The sequence below is a fragment of the Emydura macquarii genome, unplaced genomic scaffold (genome assembly GCF_026122565.2).
Source record: "Emydura macquarii macquarii isolate MOO-44397 ecotype Brisbane River unplaced genomic scaffold, CSIRO-AGI_Emac_v2 contig_2897, whole genome shotgun sequence".
Lineage (NCBI taxonomy): Eukaryota > Metazoa > Chordata > Testudines > Chelidae > Emydura > Emydura macquarii.
In genome coordinates this window covers 56,009,821-56,023,200 of record NW_027133034.1, presented here as the reverse complement: position 1 = coordinate 56,023,200, position 13,380 = coordinate 56,009,821, and the positions used below count along the sequence as shown (strand labels likewise).

At 39.3% G+C, this 13,380-nt stretch overlaps 1 protein-coding gene across 1 annotated transcript in view; it reads left to right on the top strand.

The window, feature by feature from the left end:
- The window catches only part of IPO11 (importin 11), a 294,514-nt gene that overhangs the window by 3,184 nt on the left and 277,950 nt on the right, over positions 1–13,380 (top strand). Inside the window, exon 2 of the mRNA XM_067568644.1 lies at positions 10,012–10,155. Coding sequence (XP_067424745.1) covers positions 10,018–10,155 — 138 coding nt within the window. The 5' untranslated portion in view covers positions 10,012–10,017. The remainder of the gene's footprint in view (positions 1–10,011; positions 10,156–13,380) is intronic.

Here is a 13,380-nt window from a genome sequence, read left to right as displayed (position 1 = left end):
AAGATGGAGATTCCATCACCTCCCTAGGAAACCCATTCCAGTGCTTCATCACCCTCCTAGTGAAAAACTTTTTCCTAATGTCCAACCTAGACCTCCCCCCCTGCAACTTGAGACCGTTGCTCCTTGTTCTGTCGTCTGCCACCACTGAGAACAGCCTAGCTCCATCCTCCTTGGAACCCCCTTTCAGGTAGTTAAAGGCTGCTATCAAATTCCCCCTCATTCTTCTCTTCTGTAGACTAAATAAGCCTAGTTCCCTCAGCCTCTCCTCATAAGTCTTGTGCTCCAGCCCCCTAATCATTTTTGTTGCCCTCCGCTGGACTTTCTCTAACTTTTCCACATCCTTTTTGTAGTGGGGGGCCCAAAACTGAACACAATACTCCAAATGCGGCCTCACCACTGCCGAATAGAGGGGAATGATCACTTCCCGTGATCTGCTGGCAATGCTCCTACTAATGCAGCCCAATATGCTATTAGCCTTCTTGGCAACCAGGGCACACTGCTGACTCATATTCAGCTTCTTATCCACTGTTACCCACACGTCCTTTTCTGCAGAACTGCTGCCTAGCTCGTCAGTCCCCAGTCTGTAGCTGTGCATGGGATTCTTCCGTTCTAGGTGCAGGACTCTGCACTTGTCCTTGTTGAACCTCATCAGATTTCTTTTGGCCCAATTCTCCAGTTTGTTTAGGTCCTTCTGTTTCCTATCCCTACCTTCCAGGGTATCTACCACTCCCTCTAGCTTAGTGTACCATCTGCAAACTTGCTGAGGGTGCAATCTACCCCATCCTCCAGATTATTGATGAAGATGTTGAACAAAACCGGCCCTAGGACCAACTCCTGGGGCACTCCGCTTGTGACCGGCTGCCAGCTAGACCTGGAGCCATTGATCACTACTCGTTGAGCCCTATGCTCTAGCCAGTTCTGTATCCATTTTATAGTCCTTTCATCCAACCCATACTTCAACTTGCTGATAAGAATACTGTGAGAGACCGTATCAAAAGCTTTGCTAAAGTCAAGGTATATCATGTCCACCACTTTCCCCACATCCACAGAGCCAGTCACCTCTTCATAGAAAGCAATCAGGTTGGTCAGGCATGACTTTTCCTTGGTGAATCTGTGTTGACTGTTCCTGATCATCTTCCTCTCTTCCAAGTGCCTTAAATCATGAGTTTTAAATCATGAGTTTAAAAAAAAAAAAGGATTGACTTCTGACTTTTGAACTCAGTAGGAAGTATTCCTCTCACCTTCCATTGTGCATACCTATCTTGGATTGAAAATTCAAGCTGAAATTTAAACTATGCATGAAAATTGGAGGGCTTCTCCTTCATTCTGCTTACCAAACTGAGGGAAAGTCTCTTTTGTTATCCCAGGCACCCCTTTGGGCACTCTTCCCTTCTACCTGTGCTAGATGCTATTGTCAGGTTCCTCCTCAGCTGCCCCCTCCAAGTACTGCCTCCTACCTCCCTTTGGCATTTTCTCACCGGCAATGTCCTTATTGTTATAATTTATTATTTGTATTACAGTAATACCCAAAGATTCCAGTCAGGATTGGGGCCTCACTGTGCTAGGTGCTGTACAAACACATACTAAGAGACCATTCCTGCCATTTTATAGTCTAATCTGATTCCGTCTTCTGGGTGTTTCCCCAATCCTGGTCTTTGGTCTACTGCTTTGTTTCCCTATCCTCTGCTACCCTCTCCTTTGCTCTTCTACCCCTTTTCCCTGACTCGTGTCCCCTCTGGCCTCTGCTTCCCTGGTTCCTCTTAAGAGCTGATTTTTAGTTTCTCTTGTTCTCTTAACACAGTCCCACATGATATTATTGTAAACAAACTAGGACAATATAGTCTAGTTGAAATTGTTATAAGTTAGGTGCACAACTGGTTGAAAGACTGTACTGAAAGAGTACTGTAGTTGTCAGTGGGGGTTGTCAAACTGGGATGAGGTACCAAACGAGGTCCCACAGGGCTATGTCTTGGGTTCAGTACTATTCAATATTTTCATTAATGACCTGGAGTGAAAAGAATATTTATGAAATTTGTGGAGGATCTTGTGTCAAATTTGGAAACCACATTTTAAAAAGATGTGAACAAACTGGAGAGAGTCCAGAGGAGAGCACAAAAATAAGAGGTTTAGAAAACATGACTTATAATAAAAGTTGAAAGAACTGGGTATGTTTAGCCTAGAAAAAGAAGGCTGTTGGGGGACATAAGTCTTCAAATATGTCAAAGATTGTCATAAAGAGGACAGTGATTAATTGTTCCCCAAATCCAATGACAGTAGGACAAGCTGTCATCTGCTTAGTTTGCACCAAGAAACATTTAGATTAGATACTAGGGGAAACATGCTAACCATAAGAATAGTTAAGCCCTGGAATGGGTTACCAAAAGAGGTTGTGGAATTCCTGTTGTTGGAGGTTTTAAGAACAGGTTAGAAAAACACATGGCAGGGATAGCCTAGGTATACTTAGTTCTGTCTTAGTGTGGGGGTATGTACTAGGCGACCTCCTGAGGTTGACAGCCTTACATTTCTATGATTGATATCAGCTCCATTAGTAGCATCTCAAAACAGAAGTCTTGTCCCTCCATGTTATCTGGAGCTTTGTCAGAAACAAGATGGATGTGAGGATCCTGTCTTTATTTCTTACCTACATCTAGTTTCCTTCTTTGCTGAGTTGCATGACTTAGAGTAGGCAAAAACAAGACACAATTTTTTTTTTATATTTAAACAGAATATGTCTACAGTTCTTTTTCTGTTTCAGAAACCAGTGAGGGTGACATTAGTGATATTTTGGGTAGCGAATTTACTTCTGCATATTTTTGTAGAACTCCGTAGAAACTTTTGACATACACTATCATTGATACCAGACTTAGCAAAGTATAAAATCATTTTTTTAGAAAAACAGTTTGAGACTACAGTTGGAAGGAAACAGTACTAGAAATATTAAACTCTCTTTGGACTAAACTCGGGTATTCTAAAAGCATATCTAATCTGTCAGAGATGAAAGTTGAAATGTTTGCATCCATACCATTATACTTATGTGAAAGTACGTACTTTTAATAATGTCTATGAAAATGAAGTACAAAATATGTAGAAATTACTTTTTGTATGATATAGTTACCTGATTTGTATTGGACAGCAAATTAGATGTGAACTTGCAATTCTGTATTGCACCAGAGCAATTTTGGGCTGCAGATATATTTGAGGTTATTCAAAAATAGAAGACACAACAGCATGTTCAGTGCTTTCTATTGGGGAAAGAAGTTTCAGTCTCACATCATATAATCAGATGGGAACCCTGGGGCCCCTATCAGGAAGCATGGTTAAAATGGCATTCTTACTAAAGGAGAGATTAGCCCCATAAATTGAGATACTGAAACTATGACAGATATTTTTATAAATGATTCTGAAATTTTAAAGAATCCATTCAGTAAATATTTAGCTACCTAAGATGTAATAATCTCTGTGCACTCTGTCCCTGCTTAGGGTCTATGGGATTACTTATCAAAGTTTCCTAGAATGTACCAATACCATGCCTCCCAATTGTATTTGTAGATATGGAGGCAAAAACCTGACTGGAACTTGGTTATAGTATGGTGTGGTGTCTGTGGGGAAAACCCTTCTGTATGGACACAACTCAACCATGTTTTGCTGTAACTTAGATAAACCATAAGCTGGTGACTAGACATGGTTGTATTTGTAGTGTAGAGCTTTAGCTTTTCGTGTGAAGGACCTAAAATGCATTGCTCATAAGCATTCCTCAGTCCTTGCCACATTCTGTTTGTCCATTTACTTGATGAATAATAAAATAATATTAGTGTTTTCAGTATTGTTATTGTCAGAGTAGGTGAGTAGATTTTGTTGTTTGGGCTGGTATATTTTCATGACACTAAAGGATATTTACTGATATTTGAAATAACATTAGTGCTGTCCTTTGAGAAGACTGCATGTTCCATTCTGGAGGTTGTAAGTGGATTTTCAGTCCCCTGCAAAGAAATGTAGGTTGACTGCATGTTAGCCACACACATAAGGGTTATGTATTTCCCCATGCTGTCCCATATTTAATGTTGCCTAGGTTATGTGAACTTATTCCATAAACAAAAGTTTTGTTTAAAAGGAATAAAATTGGTGATAATGCAAAACCTTAATTGCAATCTCAGTAGCTTTAGCAATTATTCTGGGTTGAAAAGTACAAGAGTGAAGTGTGTTTTGTGCTCATGGAGGAAGCTTGATATTTAATTAAGGTTTTGTGTTTTGCTGTGAGGAGATTAATGTGTAGTGTGTGTTCTTATCAAACAGAAGTAGAGTGATGTTCTTTGTGAGTATGAGTGTGTGTTGTGTAGGCATTAGGATACAGATGAGAAGTGTTCCATAACATGGTATTCCCTTGAATGTTAGGGTTTATGTTGGAGAGTGGTGTTGGAAAGTAGCATGTAATGTACCTAAATCCCTTTTAAATAAACATCTTTGTGGAATTTCCTGTGTTTTTTGCATGGAAGGTGTAAGCTGACTTTGGGGGGGGTATGAAAGGCAGGTATGGAAGCAATTCAGAAATAAGGCCCCCCATTTTACAAATAAGAGTAATTGAGATAGTACAAGATCCTTTCTAGCAGAGCTGGAAATAGAACCCAGATATGTAATATAGCATACCCCAATCTTATCTACTCAGCCCCATTGCCTCTCTGAAATAATCTGACAAATGTATGCTTGACTACATCTAATCACTACTCTAACCAGTAGACACACTCCCATTCTAGAGCTGGGAGAAGAATCTAGGAGTCCTGATTTCCAGCACTTTTCTGAATTCTTTTGATGCAAACGCCATCTGCCTCTACTTCTCTCAAAAGAAGTGCTGATGTCATTGCTGTTTCTTGAACACATTCTGGGTGCTGACATTATACATGTTTTTTAATCCATGACGTTCTTTCCTATAAGAAAATACAACAACATTACATATTGCACAACTTTCTGGTTTTGGGTAATATATGTGTGCAAATATTGGGAAGAATTGTTGTAACAATATTAAATTCTAGAGCAGAGAGCTCTGCGGCAGGATGTTTGGCATGCTCCAATCCTTTTTCAGAAGGGAGACAGGGAAATAATTCAGATAGATGTGACTTGATTTTAAATTGAAAATAGACTTTCAGGATTCAGTTTAATTTGATAGATGTTGGTAAACATCAGTTTCAGCTAAGTTACTGAAACGCCATTGTTAACGTTTGACGTGAGTGCAGCCTCCCTGCCCCCACATGCACTTTTGCCTGGAGGGATTGGGTGTCACTGGCCCTGCAGTAGCACAGAAAGTCCTCTGCAGCCCTGCTGTCATGGGAATTAGTGAGCGGGGCCATGACAGCTGAGTGGCAGAGAGATTCCTGTGCTGCTTCAGGGTGGAGGACCCTGATTCCTACATGTGCAAAGAATGGAGAAGGCTGATCAGAGACTCCTAGCTATAACTTGGAGGAGGATGGGCCCTCAGCCGGAGGGGAGGCCACCCCACTGCTGCATGGCTCTGATGCTGGATAGGAGCTATTCCGTAGTAGGGTGGCCTCCCCTGTGACTGGTGGCTCATCCTCTCCTCCTCACAGTCTTGGCCAAGGGCCTCCACTCTGCCCCACAAGGACTGCAGCCTTCCTTGTGCCTGTAGGGATCAGGTATCACTTGCCCAGGGTCCTGCAGGGAACCCTCTGCAACTCCACTGTCATCACTCCACTTGCTCACGCACCAGCCAGAAGGGTAGAAGCCATCCCCAGGCAGGAACTGTTCAGCAGCAGGGTGGCTTCCCCCACGGTCGGGTGCTTGTCCTACTCCTTGCAGCCCTGACTGGGGGTTCTGCTCTGCTGGGCCAGGGTCACCACCTTCCCCCATGCCTTGTGGCAGGGTATCTTGGACTTTTTCACCATGCAAGGAGCCCCTTCAGCCCCGCTGCCAGTGCTACCCTAATCCTAGTTCGCCCCCCACCCCTTAACTGCTCAAAACTTTAAAAATAAAAATAGCTAAAAAAACAAACACCCCCCCCCCCCCCCCAAATTCTGCCAAGTCTAAATATAAAATAGCAAAACTGTTTATATGTTAAATTTAGGCTACAGTACTGGTAACTTACTGGGTTGGAAAGGGTCTAATGAATTATTACCACTTGGTGGCAATATAACATGCTACTATATCACAACAGATTTCTGGCTATGAATAGATTATTATATTGGGTTCTTTGGGATCCAGGCAGTGAAAGCTTTGCATGCTTTTACTGAAGTAATCCTTTGATTTATTTCTTTAAATAAGTTTCCTTACTGGTACTGTAGCCATACCTAATTTATTTTTACAACTAGAATTTTAGTTAACAGGTGGTATCATCTAATTCATGTTCGAAACTAGTGAAATAGTCCAACTTTTAAAGAGTCAATTTCTTCTTTAAGATTTCCTTTTAAAGACTAACCAGTCTTCAACTTGAAATCTAATCCGTTTTAAAAAAGTTAAAAACTAATTTGCTACTACATGTGCTTTTGCCAATTTGTGTGGCTTTATAATAATATTCCTATAATGCAGAAATATTTTTTCCTTTTACTGTGTGAAAAAAAGGAAATTGATTATACACAGTGAAACTGACTATATACAAAGTGTTATCAAATGTGCAATGTCAATATATAAAAGAGAGAAATAGATTATCTCTAATCTTTCAGTTAGAGTGATATTTCTGGCATATTTCTGGATATTTCTAACACCTACCAGATATGAAGTTTTTAAAAGGACTCATTAAATTGATTGCCAATTTAATATTTAGACTAAAGCTTTTCATAATATAGTAGAACCTCAGAGTAATGAACACTAGTGTTATGAACGACCTGGTCAAGCACACACCACCTTTGGAACCGAAAGTACGCAATCAGGTAGCAGCAAAGACAACACCCCCCACCTCACCCCCCCCCCCCCCCCAAAAAAAAAAAAAGGAAACACATCAAAGTATTATATTAAATTTAAACGACTTAAAAAAAAAAAAAAAAAGAGAGAGAGAGAGAGAAAATTTAAAAAAAAAAGAAAAGATTTGACAAGGTAAGGAAACTTTCTGTGCTTGTTTCATTTAAATTAAGATGGTTAAAAGCAGCATTTTTCTTCTGCATAGTAAAGTTCAAAGCTGTATTAAGTCAGTGTTCAGTTGTAAACTTTTGAAAGAACAACCATAATGTTTTGTTCAGAGTTACAAACATTTCAGAGTTTTGAACAACCTCCATACCCGAGGTGTCTGTAACTCTGAATAATGTACTGTACAGTAATTTGATTGAATAAATTTTAAAAGGGAAATAAATTTGTCAGTGTAGAGCGTAACATGTAATTATTAAAGTTAATTTCTTTCAGTTGCAAAAGAGGGCCTATCCAAGAATATGTATGCTGTCTTCATATCTTAAAAAATAGAATATCTGCATCATCTAAGGTCAGCACTAAAACCCTCTTTGACATCCAACAGTCAAGCTTCTCATTTCAGGGAGCGCCTTCATAAATAGATTTGCAAAGTTATCCGTTTGACAAAGGCGAGAATCAAGTTCCACAGTCTTCCACCAAGAATATAACTAGACCCTTACATTTTGATTCCTCCAATTTTCAAGTGAAGGGGTAAAACATGAGGAGGTGCTGCTTCTGAGATATACAAGACCCAAACAATGTAGAGTTTTATAGATAAAGCACTTTCAAATTCATGCATAAATTTATTGGAATCCAGTGCAGAGCAATGCTGAGCACTGTTCTAATATGCTGCCTGTGGGAAACACTGTTAAGCAAGAACAACTGATTCTGTGGTGGATGAAATTTCAGAGTAGTTTTCAGGTATAACTCCAAGTAGAGAACTTTGCAGTAAGTCAACCTAGAAGCAACAAAGTCATGGATACCTGTGGTGAAATCTGCTTCCAAAAGAAAAGGTTGTGAACTGCTTGCCAGGCACATATGAAAAGAAGCACACTTTACCACTTCTGTTGTCTGAACTTCCAGAGCTACTCTCCTCCTCCATATCCCTGCACTGGGAACCCAATTAACACAAAGTCAGTCATGCTTTCCCAGAATAGGTATTACTTAAGTCATTTTTCATTCGTTGTTCCTCAGCCTACTGCGGTCCAACAGCTGAGATTGTAAACAGGGAGGTGCTTGGTTGTTTGAGTTCAATGAATTATTTGAAACCTGTATTCAGTTTTTCCCCATACTAAAGAAGCATTGTAGACACTAATTGCAAAAACCTTGAGAGGGAGTGAAACAACTAAAAATTGTCTGTGGTTTTTTTTTTGGTGGGAGGCGGGGAAGAGACAGAGGCAGAAGAATGAACAAAAAAAAAAAAATATTTCAGACCTTGTTTTTGAACCATAAAGAAGTAGAAAGGTCACATCCAGATTTTTCCTTTCCTGGTCGCCTTAAGACCCTTTCATGTGTTTATCACTGTGGTATCCTAACGGTATTTGTTTCAGGTTTTAGAGGAAGCTCGTTCTTTTTTTTTTTTTTTTTTAATGACCGACTTAATTAGTCTATAATTTATATGTATAAAATGTTCATGAAATAAAAGAATATTTTTTGTTAATTTGGATCTGTATCTTGAAATGTTTTGTTTGTTTATTTCAGACTTAGAAGAAAAGCTTTGTGTACTATTAATTTTATTTATAATTATTCCTAGGTCGCTTTCCTTTTTTAAATTGACAAAGCAGTGTTTCTGCAATTATGTTAATGTAACATTTGCTTCTATTATGTCCATTTTGTGTTAATCAGACAGCCGGGTCATCATGAATTCACATTTAAAAGGGAACGAAGTATGAGAACAAATTTATATTTTGTGGAAAAGTAAGTAACTAGCATTTCCTGTTCAGATGAATTAGGTTTATGTGCACTAACATGGATGCCTAATGAGTGCAAATATGCCTAGAAAATTCTGTATCTTTTTTGTCTCTAATTATGAAGCTCTACAATCTAGCATCTCATTTTAAATAAATATAAAATTGCTTAAGTGGATGAGAGTTGGGGAAATTAACTGTTGGAAGTGGATCAGTTACTTTTAACAAAACAACATTTTATTCAGAATAGGCAAAGGAGCTAATATTTAAGTTTCGCTCATCTGACGCTTTCAGATCATCCCAGGCCGTGCTCTGTCTGTTGTGAAAGTAGCAGCAGCTAATTACAGTATTGCGGTGAGTCTGATGTGCATTACAGAAAGATAACTAATAAAAAAAAATTATTTCCAAGAAACCCTGACCTTTTGTAAGGCTCTGGATGTGGAAAAAATTCACAACCATAGATTATCATCTTGTTCTCCAGCTGAAACTTATGAAGCCAATATGCCGTTAAAAAGGTTGTCATACAAGTGAAGACATTGGAAGAACTTCTGCTAATTTATGTTCAAAGTTATATACTCTGTGCTACCAGACTAATGCTGATGCTTACTACTTCACTTGTAATACTTATCCTTTTTTCCCTAGAATCCCAAGTAAGGGATATAGTTTATCACAATATGAATGTTTTTGTATTTTTCTTTTGTCAATAGGCTTTATATTCACCACTAAAAGTTGAAAGCTGCTAAACATACATTCTTTTGTTTATCTTAACATTGATCATATCCAGTTTTTTCTTAGCATTTTAGGAGAGGATGGAAAAATTGGCATTAGAGAGAAGATAGTTTTGTGATAAGGCACTAAATTGGGACTCAAGAAATTTGGGTTCTGTCACGGTGCTCCAGATTTCCTTAAACAAGTCACTTATTTGCCCTGTGTCTTGGCTTCCCATCTGTAAAATGGGGGGCAATACTCTATCTCACATGGATGGTGTGAGGATAAATTCATTTATATATTCAAGGTGCTTAAATACTATTGTGTTGAGTGCCATAGAAAAGTGTATATATATTTCTTAAGGGCTTGATCCTACACGGTGATTGAAACTAAATGTGTGCTGAAGTGCTTTGCTAGATTGGGAATGGAGTGCTCAGCATCTTTCAAATTTGAACTCTTCATGTATATCTTCTGTACATTAACGTTTTTCCTTTTTAAATATCTTTATCAGATTTTCATGGATCTCAATAGTGCCAGCACTGTTGTTCTGCAGGTCTTGACCCAAGCCACCAGTCAAGATACTGCTGTGCTGAAACCAGCTGAGGAACAGTTGAAGCAGTGGGAGACACAACCAGGCTTCTATTCAGTCTTGCTGGTAAGCTGGAGTGAAAAGTGCTATTCATTACATGTTCCACTATATATATATATATATATATATATATATATATATATATATATATATATATATATACAAATCTACATTTTCTACTGTTCAGTCTCTTCCTGTTACTTGTCCTCTAGCTAAGTTTCGAAGAGGAGGGCATGGCACTTACTTGTTCACTTAGACTTATTTCCTCCAAGTTAAAATTAGTGCGTCTTGTTTCTGTAATAGTCCTAAAAATGGCTTTCTCCTGTCAGTGGTAGCAAATAAACCATTTTCAATACTGGTTCAGGAGTACTTGTTGCTAGTAACATGTCATCTATGACAAGTCAATTTTTTTTAAATGTAGTTAGGTCTTAAGTGACTGGGTAGTTGTCTTTTGCTTTAGTGATTCATATCTTAATCACTGGGAATGTAGTATTCTATATTTCCACATGTTCATTTTTTTTCGGAAGAGTTGATGTAATATGATTAAATAAATGTGTCTGCATAAAAATACTCTTATTAAAAAGAGGAAGCAAATCAATTGACGTATGTCAGACTATTGTAATAAAATATGACTGTAGGCTAAATCATACCATCTGCATGGAAAGGAGGAGGATGGGGAAAGTAAGTTTCAGTCTTCAGTTTCCTTGGAATCGTCCCATGAGGGATGTGTGATTAGCCTCTTGTAGAATGCTCAGTGAGCATGGCCTTCAAACCAGCAGATATCCCCACCACCAGTGCCCATTTCCTACTGGAAGCCAGCCCCGGGCTTCTCCCCTCCTCATTTGCTGCCGAGAGCTGGGGAAGCTGCCTGGGGCTTCCCACCTTCCTGTTCCCAGGGGGAAGCTGCCTGGGACTTCTCGTCCCTTGGGTGTGGCCCCGGTTTCTTGCCTTCCCCCGCTCCTGACAGGAGCAGGGCAGCCATGTCAATTTCATGGCTCAGCTGTGAAATTGACAAGGGCGTGCAGAAATGTCTGGGCTTTTCACCCCACTCCCAGCTGGGAGCTGAAACTAGTTGCTCAGCTCTTTGGGGGAGGGAAGGAGAAGATTCTTGTCAATTTCAAGCGAGCAATGAAATTGACAAGAATGACAGCCCCAAAGCAATGTAAGAGAAGCAGTGTCTACCTTGACACTGCTTCCCCCTAAGTAAGCCAACATCAGCCCTAAACCCCTCCTTGAGGTGGTTTTATTATGTCAGCATAGCAGGGGGGTTACATTGGTGGGAGGAGCATTTTAGTGTGTACACCTCCACTGTTTTGTTGACAAAAGCTGACTTTTGTTGACAGAATTGTCTTGTGTAGACCAGCCCTTACACTCAACCATTCCCCATGCCCCCACGCCCTTGTGACAGAAATTTCATCCCCTATGTCTGGCAAAATAGAAGTTGAGCTAGATCTGTTTTTATCCTGTAAGACTGAAGAATATTTAATTAAAATGTTTCAATAGTTTATAGTCATTCTAAACTATGGTGATCTCCATTTTACAACTTTTTTTCATGTAATGTTTTATATTAAATAAAGCTTAAAAACTTAAGGGCGGGGAGGAGCTTCATCTCTATGCACAACACTTTTGACACATTAATGGTAAAGCAAATTTTCAACAGAATATTTTTCCTTTGGTGAAAGAGATAAGTAATGATAAAACATCTTTCATTTGACAGTAATATAGTCGGAGCATATTGTACTACTTCGGTTATGCATTTTTGTGCATTGTAAAATAAGAGACTTCTTAAAAATGCCATGTATCTCTTTTGTCTCCTGGCATAAAGTTGACATTATTTGATTCCCCAACAGCTCTCTTGTATCAGCATTTATCTTCTCCATGGCACAGTCTTTAAATGTAATCTTTTTATGGAAGTTTTTGTGATGAAGGGAGGATTTAGGAAATCAGTTACAGCTGTAGCAAAAAAGTATCTTAAACACTTATTTTTCCTGTATTGGATTGCCCTCCCCTCCACTGCTACACTTTCCACATATCTGCTGCCTAGTATTGTTCTCTGTACTTCTCTTTTTATGGTGAGAATGGATACTGAGACCTGGAAGGGTAGCTTCAGATTGCTTATGTATACATTCAATTGATCCAAAATGGGATTAAGCACCTTTTTACAATCCCCTCTCCAGAATAATATCTCTTCCCCTAAAACATCCCAAATCCTTAAAAAACTGATTACAAGAAGAAGCCTGCCCTTGATTGGGAGAATATAGATTAGCTAAAATGAGAAGTTTACCTTTCAAGGACCCCTTAGTTAAAATATATCAGCCCTTTGTGTCAATGAGTTGTAGTAAAACAATAAAAGGGATCTGTTTAGCAAAGAATATTGCCATCACTTTTCTGTTAGATTGCCCTGGAGAGAGATTTAGCAGCTGTGTCCAAAAACTATTCAGGAATTTATCATAACTTTTCTGCAAGTATGTTTTCTGTAAACATGATTTTCCTAGTAGAATTTTTCTTCAGTGAGCAGAATATCCTTTTCCTTTTTGTTGGATTTATCATCCCCTTATCATTAACATTCAAGACATTTAATACATTCACTCATGAGTACCAAGTCTGCTCTCACCCAGCATAATACCGATTGTTGAAAGCAGTGAGGACCTGCTCCCTCCCACCCCGCCCCGCCCCCGATGTCAGTTCTCCATTACATTTACGCTTCTTTAAAGAAGATATTTTAGGTAGAGTTCCCACCATACACACACTAATTTTAAAACTCCCACATGTATTGCTTTTCATTTTTTAAAAACTCCTATATTGTACTCTAATCTTGAGTCTGATATACTGTAAATTTTTAAATTCTGAGCTGCGGCCAGATCTCCATGCTTCAGAGCTTTTCTCAGGGAAATTGCAACCTTTTATTTCAAATTTCTGACTCTCAACTTGTCTCATTGCATTTTTCTTATTCTCAGCTGTGTTTCAGAGCTGCTTTTTGAGGAGCTTGTCCCCTCAGCTCCACTTCCTTTTCTGAGGCATTTGCAGCACTTGCTGCTTCCTCAGATTTCAGGGAGCGACTTAGTCTAGAAGAACCAGTGGCAAGGGGAAAGCTGTGTGTCTCATGCTTCACCCTCTTACTGAGTGTCTCATTGGGGAGATTGGTTGGCTCTGTGGGCAGATGCGGTTTCCCTCTCATAGCTCAGTTTGGATGGGTCATCTTTGTCCCCCTCCTCTGGGCAGGAAAGGAGCCAGGCTGATTGGAATAGCAAGCTTCTGGGGTAAGGAGACCTCTCTTTACCCTCAACTTCA